General features: G+C 46.6%; 5 protein-coding genes across 5 annotated transcripts; 4 read left to right on the top strand and 1 right to left on the bottom strand.

The window, feature by feature from the left end:
• Positions 1–796: 796 nt before the first annotated feature.
• On the top strand, positions 797–1,143 carry N7487_003948 (uncharacterized protein; the record flags this gene model as incomplete). Its single annotated transcript, XM_056871695.1, has 2 exons — positions 797–922; positions 973–1,143. The coding sequence occupies 2 exons, from the start codon at positions 797–799 to the stop codon at positions 1,141–1,143; spliced, it is 297 nt and encodes a 98-aa protein (XP_056729415.1).
• Positions 1,144–2,013: 870 nt separating this feature from the next.
• On the top strand, positions 2,014–3,272 carry N7487_003947 (alcohol dehydrogenase family protein; the record flags this gene model as incomplete). Its single annotated transcript, XM_056871694.1, has 5 exons — positions 2,014–2,132; positions 2,186–2,964; positions 3,015–3,066; positions 3,119–3,163; positions 3,215–3,272. 5 exons carry the CDS (start codon positions 2,014–2,016, stop codon positions 3,270–3,272), a joined length of 1,053 nt encoding a protein of 350 aa, XP_056729414.1.
• Positions 3,273–4,716: 1,444 nt separating this feature from the next.
• Positions 4,717–6,443, top strand: N7487_003946 (uncharacterized protein; the record flags this gene model as incomplete). Its single annotated transcript, XM_056871693.1, has 8 exons — positions 4,717–4,934; positions 4,989–5,025; positions 5,087–5,215; positions 5,275–5,344; positions 5,404–5,451; positions 5,504–5,649; positions 5,705–5,922; positions 5,978–6,443. The coding sequence occupies 8 exons, from the start codon at positions 4,717–4,719 to the stop codon at positions 6,441–6,443; spliced, it is 1,332 nt and encodes a 443-aa protein (XP_056729413.1).
• A 418-nt stretch (positions 6,444–6,861) lies between these two features.
• N7487_003945 (TFIIH/NER complex ATP-dependent 5'-3' DNA helicase subunit RAD3) lies at positions 6,862–9,466 on the bottom strand (the record flags this gene model as incomplete). Its single annotated transcript, XM_056871692.1, has 4 exons — positions 9,399–9,466; positions 8,882–9,338; positions 8,715–8,831; positions 6,862–8,658 (listed from the first exon to the last, which is right to left on the bottom strand). Exons 1-4 carry the CDS (start codon positions 9,413–9,415, stop codon positions 6,862–6,864), a joined length of 2,388 nt encoding a protein of 795 aa, XP_056729412.1. The 5' UTR covers positions 9,416–9,466.
• A 290-nt stretch (positions 9,467–9,756) lies between these two features.
• N7487_003944 (ubiquitin-protein ligase RKR1) lies at positions 9,757–15,026 on the top strand (the record flags this gene model as incomplete). The annotated part of the gene is made up of 8 exons (XM_056871691.1): positions 9,757–10,056; positions 10,115–10,508; positions 10,566–12,291; positions 12,347–13,194; positions 13,249–13,662; positions 13,712–14,085; positions 14,144–14,443; positions 14,505–15,026. The coding sequence occupies 8 exons, from the start codon at positions 9,757–9,759 to the stop codon at positions 15,024–15,026; spliced, it is 4,878 nt and encodes a 1,625-aa protein (XP_056729411.1).
• Between the last annotated feature and the right edge of the window lie 575 nt (positions 15,027–15,601).

The following is a 15,601-nucleotide window of genomic DNA, read 5'->3' as shown; positions in this document are numbered from 1 at the left end:
CATATGCTTAGGTTCAGTAGTACATGGACCCCTAGTTCCTTTTTAGTGGAGTTGTTTTGCTTGTCTCAACGGGGTGGATTACCGGGCCGCGAATGGCATGTTTCTTAGCTGTCTTGGCTGTCTTCTCCCTCGCAGATAAGCAATTCCTGTAGATCTTGCCTAAAGATAGGAAAATATCAAAGTTCTATCTCCTCATACTAGTCATAAGGAATATACCATAATACTACTAGCACCGATTGTTAGGATGCTACCTAGGCACACACCAATGAGAAACCAACGTTAACTAACGTTCTACCAAAAAGACTATAGCAACTTGTCATGTCAGGTTTCTTCATATATCCAGCTGTCTTAACCTACTCTCGGAATCACACCAGATCATACGAATGCGATTTGTGTATCCACTCATATGTACGAAAACGATTCGTACACCCACTCATATACGAATGCGAGTTGAATACTCTGGGGTCGTAAGACTAATTGAGACTCAAAATTGGGTACCTTGACAAATCAAATTTCCGGGCCAAATCTTCAGTGAATTGATCTGCAGGAACTTACCTCGTTCAACTAGGTTAACGCTATTCTCTAGCTTATAATTGCAGATTATTTAATTTAAGTTGCATCATTTATCGGAGAGATTTCGGAGAAATGATAACTGTTATTCAGTTATTCACATGGTGGTATAGATAGAGCCTGTAAGTGTTAAATAGAGCAAGATGGCCCCGGGATATACTCCCAATCATCGAACTATCGCATCCAAACTTCTCAAATATCTTCAACCCAATCCTCAATTTTCACAATGAAGGTCTTCAGTCTCTTGATGCTGCTTGCCACTGCCGGAACTACTCTGGCAGCTACCTGCAAAGGCTCGAGACAGTGTGAATGTCTGTTCCCCGACAAGTCGCACTGTTGTCTCTACGGATCCGTATGTCTTCCGATGATCTTGATCAGTCTGGGAACTAACATAAGACATAGAACGAAATGACTGGTGATGACTATGATTGCACAAAATTGTGTGCCGGTGCTAGTCGAATTCTCCAGAGTGGCGAAGATACCCCAGCAAAGTGCAATGCAGGTGGTGCTTTCGCTTGTGCCTCTATCTTCACTGCGCAGGGTCGTACTCCATGCTACAACAACGCCGCCTAGGTATTTTGCCCCAAGATATACCCACGAAAGTTATTTCTGACGTTCGTCGAGTGATTAGGTAGTTTCGGATTAAATAGCATGAATTCTCTTTGAGGGCCAAAGGTTGGAGCCACGAGCTTAGGGATTTGTACAGCAGGCGGAAGACAAGACGATGTGGATAGAAACCTGGGCTGTTTCAATTCGGGTCATAGACATTACTGGAACGAGAGGCATCGACCATTTAACCGCAATATGAATCCAGTTCCCTATATAATTACTACATGATACCAGGTAGAGTACCTAATAGTTCTGTACCAGAGCATTAGACTATTCCTGAGTGTTGTCAAATTATAAAGAGTCACTGAAGTTCCAAAAGGTGGTTATACGCAGGTAACAATGTATAATTCAAGACGAATAGCTAAACTTGCATGAATGAGTGTTCTCATATACCATTTGTACCTACTCCCTAACCTCTTTGGATGTATGCTCCTGCTCAAGTGGATAGGTAGGTATAACTATAGATCCCCGGGGCCACCTGGGCAGGAGCCCCGCTTATGTAAGCGGCTTACCCCGCAAAAAGGCCCTTATCAAAAACGGCCTTGATACTTCTTTCATTGTAAGGGCGAAGGTCGGTTTTGCCTCTAGAATACTTTAAATCTCAGGTCAAAGGAACAAATTTTATCCTTTACAATGCATCCATGTAAGAATGCTGTTGATATTCGTTTTCTTGCCGCGCCAGCATAAATCCGAGATCTGCCGAGGTCCCTCGGTGATGTCGCCGGACTACGCATATCCCTGCGACTTATAATGTGACTTGCATCTCAGTTGCAACGTCATCAAACCTCCTAAAATACCCTACGCAAACCATAGGAACGTTCATAATCCTCCGAAATGCAAGCTGTCGTTTTCAAGGGCCCCTCAAAGGTAGCCATCGAGCAAAAGCCCATCCCTCAGATCCAAGATCCTACAGATGCCATTCTGAAGGTGCGATACACTGCATTATGTGGCAGGTAAGAAATCAAGACCTATTCCTAACACCGCACAATCGCTCATATTTCCAAAGTGAACTCCATGTCTTTCGCGGCCACCAAAAGTCTGGCACAGAGTTTATCATGGGCCATGAGTTTACGGGTGAAGTTGTCGAGCTTGGCTCCGACATCAAGAACTTCCAAAAGGGAGACCGAGTAGTCTCACCCTTTACTTCCAGCTGTGGGGAATGTTTCTACTGTGAGCGTGGTTTCTCCTCCCGGTGCGCTCGAAGCCAGCTATTCGGCACTGTTGCACTTGATGGCGGACAGGCCGAGTATGTGCGTATCCCACTAGCCGATTCAACTCTTGCCAAAGTCCCAGCCTCAATCGACGAGAAGAAGCTAGTTCTTATGGCCGATATATTTCCCACCGGCTACTTCGCCTCTCTGAACGCCTTCTCTGGCACGACACCGGAGGAAATTCAAAAAAGCACGGTACTACTCTTTGGCTGTGGTCCTGTCGGTATCTGCGCACTTATCAGTGCTCTCGATTACAAACCGAAGAATTTGATCGCAATAGATAGTGTGCCTTCCAGACTAGCGCTTGCACAGAGTCTAGGAGCCGAGGCTTGGAATTTCAAAGAGGATGAAGAAGGGTTGCGTCAGAGGGTAAAGGATCTTACTGACGGCCGTGGAGCGGATATTGTTATCGAGGTCGTTGGACATAGTAGCGCTCTCAGGATGGGATTCGATTTGTTACGGCCCTGGGGCCGGATATCGAGTGTCGGCGTTCACAATCAGGATATCCCGTGGACTGGGAATGAAGCCTACGCAAAGAACCTTCGTCTACAGATGGGCCGATGCCCTGTTCGGAGTATGTTTAATTCCTCATTTTACTCTGATTGTTTTGCTCACTTGTGACAGGTATCTTTGGCTCGGCGATGGATCTCTTTGAGAAGAAGCAAGACGTCCTCAAGTGAGTTTGGCTAACCCCGTATTCTATGCTTTGCGAGTCTAATAATCCCTAGCTTCATGTCTCAAGATATCCGTCCCCTCTCACAGGCTGTTCAGGCGTAAGTTCTTCTCATTCGGATCTTGGTCCCCTATGACTGACCCTTTGGCAGATATGACGATTTTGATAATATGCGGGCCCACAAGGTGATTTTTGAGGCGGATAAGTGAACATGTCTACTAGCAAGCGGGATATTCTAGATGGATGTCCAATGAATATGATTGACCCCGAGGAATATAAGAGATATTCCAAGGAAGCAACCGGAGAGAGGTGTCCCTTTTCATAGAGTAATATCTAGCATGCTGTACTCGGGAAGTATGTCACTACTCAGTAGATGTAGTGGTTTGACTGGAAATTTTGCGCACAGACCTTGATAAAGAAACTGGTCAAATGCATATATCTTGATGCTTGTTGTCTTTGGAACCTTCAAATTCTTACCCATGGAGAAAATCCCTATAGAAGAAATCGATCTATTTTGCAGAAAGTATCTCTCCATATAAATATATCAAAGTGGCCTCAATGAAAGGGCCTATTAGTCTTTCGTAGTGAATATATCTAGATTAGCGTTTAGAAAAACCACACATGCGGCCCCTGTGGTAATGCTACCGGGATTGTAAACCCGCGGAAAATTGATGGCTGGATACATCCCGCCTTGCCTTTTCTTGGGAAACTATCCTACTATGGTATCTGTATGCTAACATAGTATGCCAAGGCCAAGATGGTTGATCTTACGCCCGACCCCATTATCAGATAGGCCCAAGATGTTTGAGCTGTGTGACGATTGCCCTCTCTTTTTATAGGCTGTAGTCTGTGAAAATATGTGTATCCGGTTTCGTTGTCCTGCGGGAACTCTTGCTACAGGCCGTTGAAAAGATTATCATCGTAGCACTATGACAGTTGAGGTTGAGCCATATGTAATCTCACGTAAAATGAAATGGCTTGCTTTTGAGAGAAAAACTTGAACTGCAATAGTATAAAGGACAAAGGTAACCCTCTAAGCAGGTATCACTGGTAGCTAGCAATGACAATACAGTCCACACTGCGAACAAATATGATATAAGGCTAATACTCCCATGGGGTAAGACCCTGATAGCCCATAGACAAAACCGATAATGCAAATTTTAGACATGGATTGTCCAAAACCTCGGCAATCGGCCGAAATGACCACAAAAGCGCCAATTGAGACTCTGGGTACAGATCGAGGCTGGACACGAATACTTCCCCATACTTTGATAGATATGTCCCAAATCCGGGGAACCAATCCGGGGGAATAAACCCGGAGACATCACGTATACAGGTAGTTTGCATCGAGCATTGGAAGTGGTACTGAGTAGCTTAATTGGTCACAATGCGTGGGCACTCATTCGCCCTTTGAGTTGCCCATTCCCACTAGAGTATTTGACGCCAATTGATTAAACATCTACTGCCAGCATCAACCAATAAAATCGACATAGTGCTTTGAAGCAAAATGGACCATTTGGTCCCCGCTTTACTGTAGCTAGATGCTGCCCAGGTGGTCTTTGAGATATAAATAAGGCATCGCTGGTAGTGACTGTTGATCCATGACTTCGCCATTCTCGCTTGATAAAAACAATTCCAACTTTCATATTCAATATGTTTCAATCCAAAGGCGAAAAGACTTCAAGCATTGGAAATGTCGAAGATATCAACCAGCCAGCCAGCAATAACGTCGACTGGGACGAGGAATATTCGCCATCAGAGCAGCGCAAAATAATTCATCGCATTGATCGCCGGCTAATCCTGATGTCTGGACTTGCATACTGCATTTCGATGATTGATAGAACAAACCTCGGCATGGCCGCTGTGGCTGGGTAAGATATTCGAACCACCATACACCGGACAAAGCATTAATAAATGGAAAACAGCATGACAGATGATTTAAAACTAGCTGGAACACGATATGTGGGTGGTGATAGTGCCGTTCCTATGATACACTGTGTTGATCACTTGCTAATTCTTATAGTCGATTATGATCCTGATCTTCTTCGTTCCATATGTGCTACTTCAACCTCCAATGACCGTCGTAACGCGGAAGGTTGGCCCTAGGTTCTTCCTGGGCTCTATCATTTTGTCCTGGGGCGCAATCTTAATTGTCAGTTTACACTCACCCCGAAGCATCAGGCAAATGTGATACTAATATCAACATTATAGGGAATGGGATTCTCGAGGAATTGGAAACATATGGTTATGACTCGTGCACTACTGGGCGCTTTGGAGGCTGGTAAGTACTCCTATTTTGCTTGAATAACATCTCACAGATTTTTACTAATGACCCTCTAGGATACTTTCCCGGTTGTGTTTACCTTTTGTCTAGTTGGTATGTCCGCTGTAAGTACTAATCTACATGGAACGAGTCTGCTAGTGACTGACTTACAAATAGATGACGTCCAAAAACGTTTCTCTATCTTCTACCTCTTTGGCTGCGTGGCATCGGCATTAGCTGGTGTCTTGGCCTATGGTCTGTCACAAATGGATGGTATCCAGGGTATTCAGGGATGGCGTTGGATTTTCATAATGGAAGGAGTGGTACGTCATCCATTCTCCCCAATTGATTGACAAAGATTCTAAGATTTCTTTTAAGTTGTCGTGTGCCGTCGGAGTTCTCACTGTCCTTTTCTTGGTCGATTTCCCAGATCGAGCCCATAAATCATGGAGATTCCTTAACGAGAAGGAGTGCGCCTTCATTGTCCGACGAATCAACCGTGACCGAGCGGATGGAGATGCAGAGCCTTTCAGCTTAAAAAAGTTCCTAGCACCATCTCTGGACTTGAAAATTTGGGGGTTTGCAATGATATTCTTGTGAGTATGCTACACCATTGCCACACCACAGGATACCATTTTAACAGTGTGGCAGTTGCATTACAACGAATACCTATGCGATCTCCTATTTCCTGCCTATTATTCTTCGACAAGGAATGGGATATGGGGTTGCTGCTTCCCAATGCCTTGTAGCCCCGCCCTTTGGACTCGCTGCGATTTTGATGCTGATAACATCCTGGTTGGGCGACAAATACCGCATGAGAGGACCCATATTGGCATTTAACGCTCTAATTGGAATTATCGGGCTTCCAATCATGGGATTTGCGGAAAATAATGCTGTCAGGTACTTCGGTGTTTTCCTTGCTGTGGCAGGATCTAATGCCAATGTGCCTGCTTCTATGGCCTATCAAGCCAACAACATACGAGGACAGTGGACCCGTGCTCTTTCTAGCGCTACCTTGGTGGGATTTGGAGGTATTGGTGGCATTGTGAGCAGTTTGGTATTTCGAGAACAGGACGCGCCTATCTATCGTTTGGGGATGTGGACAACTATCGTGTGAGTCTTCTTCTCCCGTTTGAAGATACCCTTGCTAATGAATGGCTAAGTTGTAATATCTTGATTTTACTTATAGTGGGGGCATTGACTCTCTGGTTCCGTTATTCCAATAGGCAGGCCGATGATGGGAAGAAGATTATTGAGGGCTCACCGGATTTCAGATACACGATCTGATGGGATGCACCTGAAAATCCGAGATGTACGGAAAATTGAAGGAGTTGAAGGGATTGAGGATGAATGTCTTGGATCATTCGATCTTTTACAAAATTTGCTTAAATCCTAAGATTGTTTAAGAAATTTGTCTTCAATTGAAACGTAAATGGTTTCCTTAGAAACGCTGTGGTAATAGCACCATGCCCAATTCCAAACGCCCAGCCCATGCCAATAGATGCCTCATTATGTAAAGAACAAACAACATTATTTTATGGCGCATCGAGCATCATGAGGTCTGCATCAATGTTGTCGTCGTATTCGTCCACGACGATCCGGGATGCGGATGGGATCATCCCCTCCATGGCGTGCCCGTTGTTCACCTCCTCTCTCATCATCCGCTCTTCCTCGGTTCTCCTCTTTGCCTCATGGCGTTCGATGTCAGCCAAGCCCCAGGTGGAAATGCCTTCTTGATCTTTCGATTTGAAAGGCTGAGCCATGGTCCGCAGGAAATTCTTAGCATTTGATACAGCCATATCAGTGCTAAGATTGGTTTCGCTGTCCAACATTGCTTGGTTGATCCATTTGGGGAGTTGGGGGCGCTTTCGCTCGAATCGACGATCCGCCAACACCATGACTCCGTAGTCATCCTTGCCACGCAGGACACGACCCAGACACTGGGCGGCATGTCGAATCGCATCGAAAGATAAAAATTCGTTCTCTCGAATACGATAGTTCTCTCGCAAGAACTCGAGACGAGCCTTCAGAATCCGAGATTCAGTGTATTGGAAGGGAACACCAATACACAGCACTGCACGACCGTAATGATGATCGAAATCAATACCCTCGGAGACTTTGCCTCGAGCGACACAGAACAAGATCGCGCCACGTCCATTGCAACACGCTGTTCGGTAGGTCTCCAGGGCGAGTGAAGATTCTTGTGCGTCAGGAGTTTCGACGAGAATCAATTTGTAGTTCCAGATTTGGTCCAGAATACCCATACCTTGCCACATACTGATGATTGATTCCATGTACAGATAAGAGGGGAAGAAAACGACAACGCCGTCAGGTGTGATGCGAGCAAATTCGGTCACTAGACTTCCATAGTTTCGCACAACACCAGGGTCATTGCGAATTCCAAACGAAGATGAGACCTGTGCTTGATCGGATCCTCGAGTGACGATCATGGGCAAGAAAGATCGTCGAGCAAGTGTCATGCTGTAGGACTCCTGCAGGACAGCCTCAAAACCCAACATCTTCGGATACATTTCCAAGGGTGACAAAGTTCCCGAGGTAATGATCACAGAGCTGAAGCGGTCGAACACCGGCTTGATAGCAATGGCAGCATCCAAGCACGCGAAATGGAGGATGGGATTCGGTACAGTAGCCGCTTCGGACTCGAAGGGCTCGAGGATAAGAACAAATCCTTTGTCGTAAGTTGCGACCAGTGTTGCAAATGTGGCTACCTCCTGAAGAGGCTGGTAATCTTCAATGTTGATAAGTTCCAGCGTCCGTACAAGAGACGTTAAACGCTCGGCGCAAAATCTCAATGGCTTTCGTTCAATATAGGTAAGGTCTTTTAAATGAGTGAGGAATGAAGGAGGTGTCTCAGATATGGTATGGGTGACTTTCATCCGAGTCTTCAGATATTCGATAAACCTCTTCAAGAAAGAGATAAAATGCTCGGCCCGGCGAATGTTACCAGGAACGGCTTCCTTCAGTAGGTCATCTGGCAAAACCGGATTCGAGATGAATTGATCTTCTTCTCGGGCCTTCTCAGCTTCCTGCAGCCCCTCCACTAATTTGGAATATTCGTTCTTGAGCTTTTCCTCGTCGGTACTCTTCATTTCTTCGATCCTGCGTTCCAGGTTGTTTGCGCCCCGCGTCGCTTTGCGTAGGGAATCCTCGCTTAGGTCTATACTGAGCGATTCGATACAGACGTTGTCAATGTTGTGCGCTTCGTCAAAGACCACGATACAATCTTTCGAGAGCTCTCGCGATACTCGTTCCGCAATTTTCGGATCGAGAAGATAGTGATAGGAATAGATGATAATATTGCACCACGGCATCTAGTGAAGCTTGTTAGAAATGAACTTCGTGTGGTGATACTCGCTCAAGATCTTACCATGCGCCGAGCCGAGAAGTAGGGACATTGTTTGTGCTCTTCTCCGTATCTTGCCAATCCGTCCAGTGTGAAAACACCCGGGGGGACAAGGTTATGCGGTTCAAGTAAGTCAAGGTTCTAGGCCTGTTAGCTGGTTCAATGTTGTGTTGCAGATAGCAAAGCCCCACCTCATGGTAAACGCAAAGCTCAACATCTTCACCGCGCTCCTTCTTCTCTTTGACGAAACCAGCCGTCAAGCTCCTGCACCTGGCATCAACCACGGTACCACTTTTCTCTTTCTTCACTGAAGGGTGAAGACAGAGATTCTTCCGACTAGTCAGGCCCAGCGCACGAAAATCCTCCACATGACCCAATTCCTTAGCACGATGTTCCATCAAAGCCTTCAGCTCAGCTAAAGCTTTCTCGATCTCGGACATGGTTCGGGAGCAGTAGATGAGCTTACGGTGCTCCGGATAGTGCTGTTGGTAGGCGACAATCAACGACAGCAGCGAAACTGTCTTGCCAGTTCCCGAGGGCATTTCCAGCACACAGTTACCCCCTGCATCGAGGGTCTTTTTAAGATCACACATGTAGGCATATTGTTCGGGGTAGATGCGAGGATATGGAAACAGCACCGGAAGATCACTGTGATAGGCGGATATGGTTAGCTTGGAGACTAGATAGGACCACACACAGGGGACATACTCAATGAAGAACTTCATCTTGGCTGGGCTCCGATGCAGAACGCAAGAGGGCAAAGGATCAGAAGAGAAGAGAGCTCACTCTCATCTTTCGCGGCTCCGCCTTGGCGCTTGTCCTATTTGGGACAGCGATGACACAAACTCACGTGATGGCTATCTTGGTCCCGCGGATCTTTTGGAGGTCCGATATTGAATGTGCTTGCACCTTCTCACACGCGATGGAAGAGTGATAGAGCGTTCAAATCACATTCAAATCAAGAATTCACAGTCAGAGCCACCTTGCTATCACCGAAACCTGTCCAAACCCTCAATTTTGAGGTCCTCCCCCACTACTTGCTCATCCCGCTGACCTCATACCCCACATGAGCAAAAAGTTCAAATCCCAGGCCTCCAGCAGTCGCGCTGCTGCTAGTGCCTTTGGGTCATTCGGGGCATTCTCTGGTGGTCTCTCTGGCGAGGGAAAGGAACCGTCTGCTCTCACATACATTGCAGCGCCGCCAGATCTTTCCCGCATTGCGGCGCAACAACTAGTTATCGCATTCAAGAATTTACTGAAGAAAGATGACACTACCCGATTGAAAGCTCTAGAGGAGCTCCGTGACCATATATCAACGGTGGAAGAGACGAAAGGAACTCTAGACGATGGATTTCTAGATGCATGGGTATGTATAGATCGCTTCTATATAAAAAATACCAAGTAATAACATTGTTTTCTCCCAGGTCAGAATTTACCCCAGACTCTCGATTGATTTATCTCGGCGAGTACGTCAAATTGCCCATCCGATACAAGGTACAATTTCTGGTCTTGTTGGGAAGCGGATTGTGCCCAATTTACCCAAGATCATCGGAGCATGGATCGCAGGAATCTACGACAACGATCGACCAGTCCACCGTGCCGCCCTTGAATCGTTCACAAAAGTCTTTACAACCGAAGAAAAAAGAAACAACGTGTGGAAAATCTACCAAAGCTCCATTTTGGACTTTGTAGATGATGTCATTCTTCACCAGACAGCCTTGACATTGAGTGATGAAAGGACAGTGAAGAGAGACGACGCCGAGGGGAAATATGCCCGTGTTGCGGGAGCCGCAATTTTACTTTTCAACCGTGTATTAGGTATGTTAGACGTTTCTACCTTACACTACTCATCGTCTAACAATTCATTGTCTGTAGGCAACTCATCCGATGAAGATTTGCAGAAGAACCTACCCGAAATCGAGAACTTGCTAGCTAGCAAGAACTTGTGGGCTCTCTGTTACCACGACGATCCATATGTTCGCCGCTCCATTTACATCCTGCTTCGATCTGCGGTTTCCCGAGAGCCCGAATGGATTGACTGGAAGACTCTCAGTTCAGCCGTCATTGGGAAATCTTTGTGTCTCCAGCAAATCGGATCAGCTACCGAATTGTCAGAGTCCCTTCTCTCATTATCTTCCTTGAGGCCTCAAATATGGACAGATGACTACACAGGGAAATCATCTGCCTCGAAGAGATTGCGCCAGTACATGCAGAAAGGGTCTCAGGGTGGGCATTCTAACTTTTGGTCAAATCTAGACCAATTACTTCGAATCATCCCGCAAGAAGTACTAGCCGGTGCCGACAAGGCCACTGCTGACCATGGAATTACTTCTACCAGCGCAATTGCCTTGACTGAAGCTTTACAAGAAGGCCTCAACTCGAGAGAAGAACCGCGTTCAAACCTTGCTATCGGATGGAAATCCTATACTCAGATAGGAACATGGCTTGCAACATTGGTCCCTCAGGAGCAAAAGTCTGAATTTATCGCGAAGAGACTGTCTCCTTTGGTGGTCCAGTATGTGAAAATTGACCCAAAGCTGACACAATGGTCACTTCCGGCCGAGTTAGCCGAAGGAGCTTGTGTGGATTATGTCTTCACCCTGGCTTCCACTAAGCAGGCTCAGGAACTGCAAGCATTGTGTACATTCCTTTCCGATGGACTACTAGAAGCTGTGAAGCTATCATCTCCAGAACAATCAAAGGACTTCCGTGAATCTCAAGACTCAATATGTGCTCAAGCCAAACGCCTCTTGGATTTGAAGTCTGCTGTTCTCTCACGGGTCGCAGATACCGAGGTCGAGCCCCAAGTGTCGGAAGTCTTTGAAAGAACAACCACTTCTCTTCTTGAAGGTTGTCTTGAAGTCCTGCGCACCCGTAATGGGAAACCATATGGAGCGGCCGCCACGGTGGTGGAGTGTGTCCGCAGCCTGCCATCTGTCGCCAAAAAGTCCCAAGACCTCCAAAACTTTGTGCAAAACGATGCACCGGAGCTTTTGCTTTCACCTTCTGCTGATCGGTTGATTTCAGTCATCTTAGAATGTCGCGAGTGGGATGGATTTGCATCTAGTTTCGAGAACGTCGTTGAGCGATCCTTGGCCCTGGAACTAGAGCAGTCCAATGTGCATGTACTCCAAAGCTTACTTTCCTCTCTCGATTTCAACCATGCTGAGCACAAAGACAAGCTCAACTCGCTTGTTGTGCGGGCTCTTGGCAAAGCTTGCCAAGGAAGCCATGCCCACTGGCCTATCATCACTGCAGTCCTTCAAAACAAAACATCACACGGCGAATTGATGGATCGGATATTCTTATCTTTGATCGAGGCGCTATCTTCGGATGATAAAATTTTTAATGCCTTGCATGGGCTTTCTCATATCGGAAAGTCTGCACCATCTTCAGTTCGGGAGTTCCAAAATGGACCTCTTGGGTCAAAGTTAGCAGGAAAGCTACTTTTCCTTACAGAATCACGTTCTGAAGAGGTGGCGAGCTTGGCGGAAGCGTTGCTGAAATCATTGAAAGAATCCGGTGTTGGAAATACGAGTGCCAAGTCGGGCATCGAGATTCTCCAACATGGATTCAGTCATGTGGATGAAGAATCATTGTCGTGAGTACTACATTACCACTATATTCCGCAGAAAACCGTTCTAACTTGGGCTTAGGATTGAATCACTTCTTGCTATCGCAGAGGAATTGTTGCCAGGTCTTACGGCTGAAGGCGCAACTAATACCGCGAAGGATATTTTGCCCTCTCGTCGTTCATGGGAGGAATCTCTCACACCCTTTCTCCAACTTCCACCTCGCCCTTCCATTGCTATAACAAGTCCCCTAGGAGGCGCTGTTCACTTGATCCAGCGTGAACTATCTGACTCCTTTAAGGCTTTATGGCTGACTATTCCTCGCGATTCAGACCATCGCTCTTCTGCATTCCGCCTCGCAATCTTCACCATCAGCATTCTTTCTACTTCCGAGTTATCGAGACGTCTGGACCAGGAGGACCTAGAGACTTTGTTCCATTTCTTACCCTTGGCAATCCAACTTATAGATGACGATTTGAGTATTGAGAATTGCAATGGCATCTCAGGTCTCGAGCTGGCTGATCAGCGAGAAGAGTACATGGAGATTGTTTTCGCTGGTCGAAAGGTGCTCGGGAACTGGATTCGTGACAACGAACCAGTCAGATTCGCACCCGAGAAGACCATTTCCTCTTTGTTTGTCGAGTTCTGGGAAACCAGACTAGAGGAACTAAAGGGCACATCCCCCTTGGACTACAGGGTTGGCGAAGCCTTCGTCAAGATAATGACTGCTGCAGATTCATCGCAAAATTCCAAATCATCGGAGGACGTTGCGAAAATCTGCAGAGAAGCCCGAACAGCAAATCTCATCCGGTCCGCATCGTGGTTTGCGGTGTTGAGAAGCTCCATACTTTCAAATCCCATTGGAAACAGAATCTGCAATGAGCTAGTCGCCGATTCCACTGGACTCAAGCCCCAGGATTCCTCCCAAGTTGGTAAGTGTCTGGCAACACATTAGCAAATATAGCACGGATACTGACTGTGTGTAGGATTGCGGAAGCTGGCTCTGTTGAATATCCTATTATCCGGGGAAGAAGATGTTGTTTCCACCATTCCGACACAGCGATTGGTTTTCCTCACCAAGAATTTGATCGAATGTCTCCAATCCGACTCCATGGCGCTTGGTTTGAAATCCGAAGTTATCCAAACTTTGTCTCTTGTCCTTCCAGCTCTTGGTGAAATTTATGGATCGCATTGGGAAGAAAGCATCGGCATTCTAAACTCTCTGTTGCGGGAAACTAATGGAGGTGAAGAGGCTCTACCATTACTGGTGTCATCTTTCAGACTCTTCGCACGGTTGAAGTCTATCGCGGAAAGTGACAGCAATGACGACGTTCAGGATGCTTGGTCAGATCGAAAGGCCGGTCTTTTCAATGCCCTGGCCTCCACTATTGACACATTTGGTAAGCGCTTCAGGTTTCCCTTATCACTGACATGTCTAACGAAATATAGATTCCTCCACCACATTCCACCAACCTCGCGATGTTGCTGTTGACTTGTTACGACGCCTGATCAACACTATCCCCATTGACAGCTTGGAGGATGTCAGTGAAACGTTCCATCTTCTGACTGCGCACAGTCGAGCAGTTCAGCGAACTGCTTACACCATTCTCCATCACTATATTCCCCATGCCCAGGAGAAGGTATCTTTTGAGGTTGCCTTATCAAAGACTGCAGTCAGTCTTCCTGATGAGCTCGTGTCTCTATTGCTTGAGCCCCCGACAATGAAAATGGTCTCTGCTGCCTACGGAGATGACAAGATGTGGACCAGTGTGCGGGCATACTTGCTCAGCTGGAAGGTTGTATTTGACCATTTCTCAACTGCTGTAAGTTTTGACGCTTCCATGACCAATTTTAAGATAAACTTGCTAACGGTCCGCTCAGTCGCTTCCTGTCCAAGAATACTACATGGCAAGTATCAGAGAGAACAATATCCTCATCCCACTGCTGGAATTCACCTTTGATTTCCTTCAAAAATCCCACGGAAAGATGATTGATGCATCCAAACTTGATATTCGATCATTTGAGCCAGACGAGTCCGAGAGTGCTGAAAAGGAGACACAATGGCTTCTGGTACATTTGTACTACCTGTGCCTGAGATACTCTGCCAACATGACCAAGAATTGGTGGATTGACACCAAGAAACGTATCAAGGGTCCGGTGGAAACCTGGTCAGAGAGATACGTAAGTAATCTTTGGTGGTCAGCCCTCTGAAAGCAGCAACCATAGCTAATATTGTTTCCAGATATCCCCACTCGTCGTTGAAGATGCACTCAAAAGCGTGACCGACTGGATTGTCACCCAGGATGCAAACGAAGAGCGCGCACTGGAGGTGAAGATTTCCCCGAAGACAGGTGAAATCATTGCCAGCATTCCAGTCGACGAGGAGTCGCCTCCAGTCGCCATTTCTATCACTCTCCCACCCGCGTACCCGCTTCAACCCGCGTTGGTTGTCGGTCGCAGTCGCGTGCTTGTGGACGAGAAGAAATGGAAGAGTTGGCTGCTGACGATCCAGGGTGTGATTATGTTTGCCAACGGCAACCTAGTCGACGGGTTGTTGGCCTTCCGACGGAACGTCCAAGGTGCCCTGAAGGGCCAGAGCGAGTGTGCTATTTGTTACTCTGTTATCTCAACAGACATGCAGACACCGAACAAGCGGTGTGCCACTTGCAAGAACACCTTCCACTCGGTCTGTCTGTTCCGCTGGTTCAAGAGCAGCAACCAGAGCACTTGCCCTCTTTGCCGAAACAACTTTGTTTATGTTTAGATACTTTGTTTCAGTTCATTTGTACATAGAAAAGAGACATGACATGACAAACATAGGGCAGGACCCTCGGGTTCGGTCTGGTAGCCAGAAAAGAAACATCCCAGGACCCTATTTTTCAGTAGTTTAGATTCTATCAGGAATAAGAGGACCACTCTACATACTTCATACTGGACCCTATAGCTGAGACCATGAAACAAGTATGTTTCGGGCCATCCCCGATTGGGAAGTTGATCCGGCTATCTTCCAAGATTCGATGTCCATGCTGCGACCATCCCTGGGTAATCACAATATGGCTATTAGGTCTCTATATCTGCCTATTGCCCTGGGAATGGGTATATCTTTTTTTTGCCGGAATAGACATGAAGAATTACGATTAACCAAAACAAGTTAGAGCAAAGATCCCTATTGTATACCCCAGAAAGATCTGATGGTTTTATTGCCTATAAAAACGCGGAGAACTACCACAAGGTATATGCAGGCGGGTCGCATTTTTCCCCCCATATCCAATGGCCTGTCAGGTCCGAGCTAGTCTAAAATTCCTCAAGCCTATACACCGGTTGATTCAGGCTAATTGT

This window comes from Penicillium crustosum (assembly GCF_028827405.1).
Source record: "Penicillium crustosum strain IBT 35664 chromosome Unknown utg000002l_segment0_segment0, whole genome shotgun sequence".
Classification (NCBI taxonomy): domain Eukaryota; kingdom Fungi; phylum Ascomycota; class Eurotiomycetes; order Eurotiales; family Aspergillaceae; genus Penicillium; species Penicillium crustosum.
The sequence above is the reverse complement of the archived record's forward strand: the minus strand, read 5'-3'. Positions and strand labels throughout refer to the sequence as shown.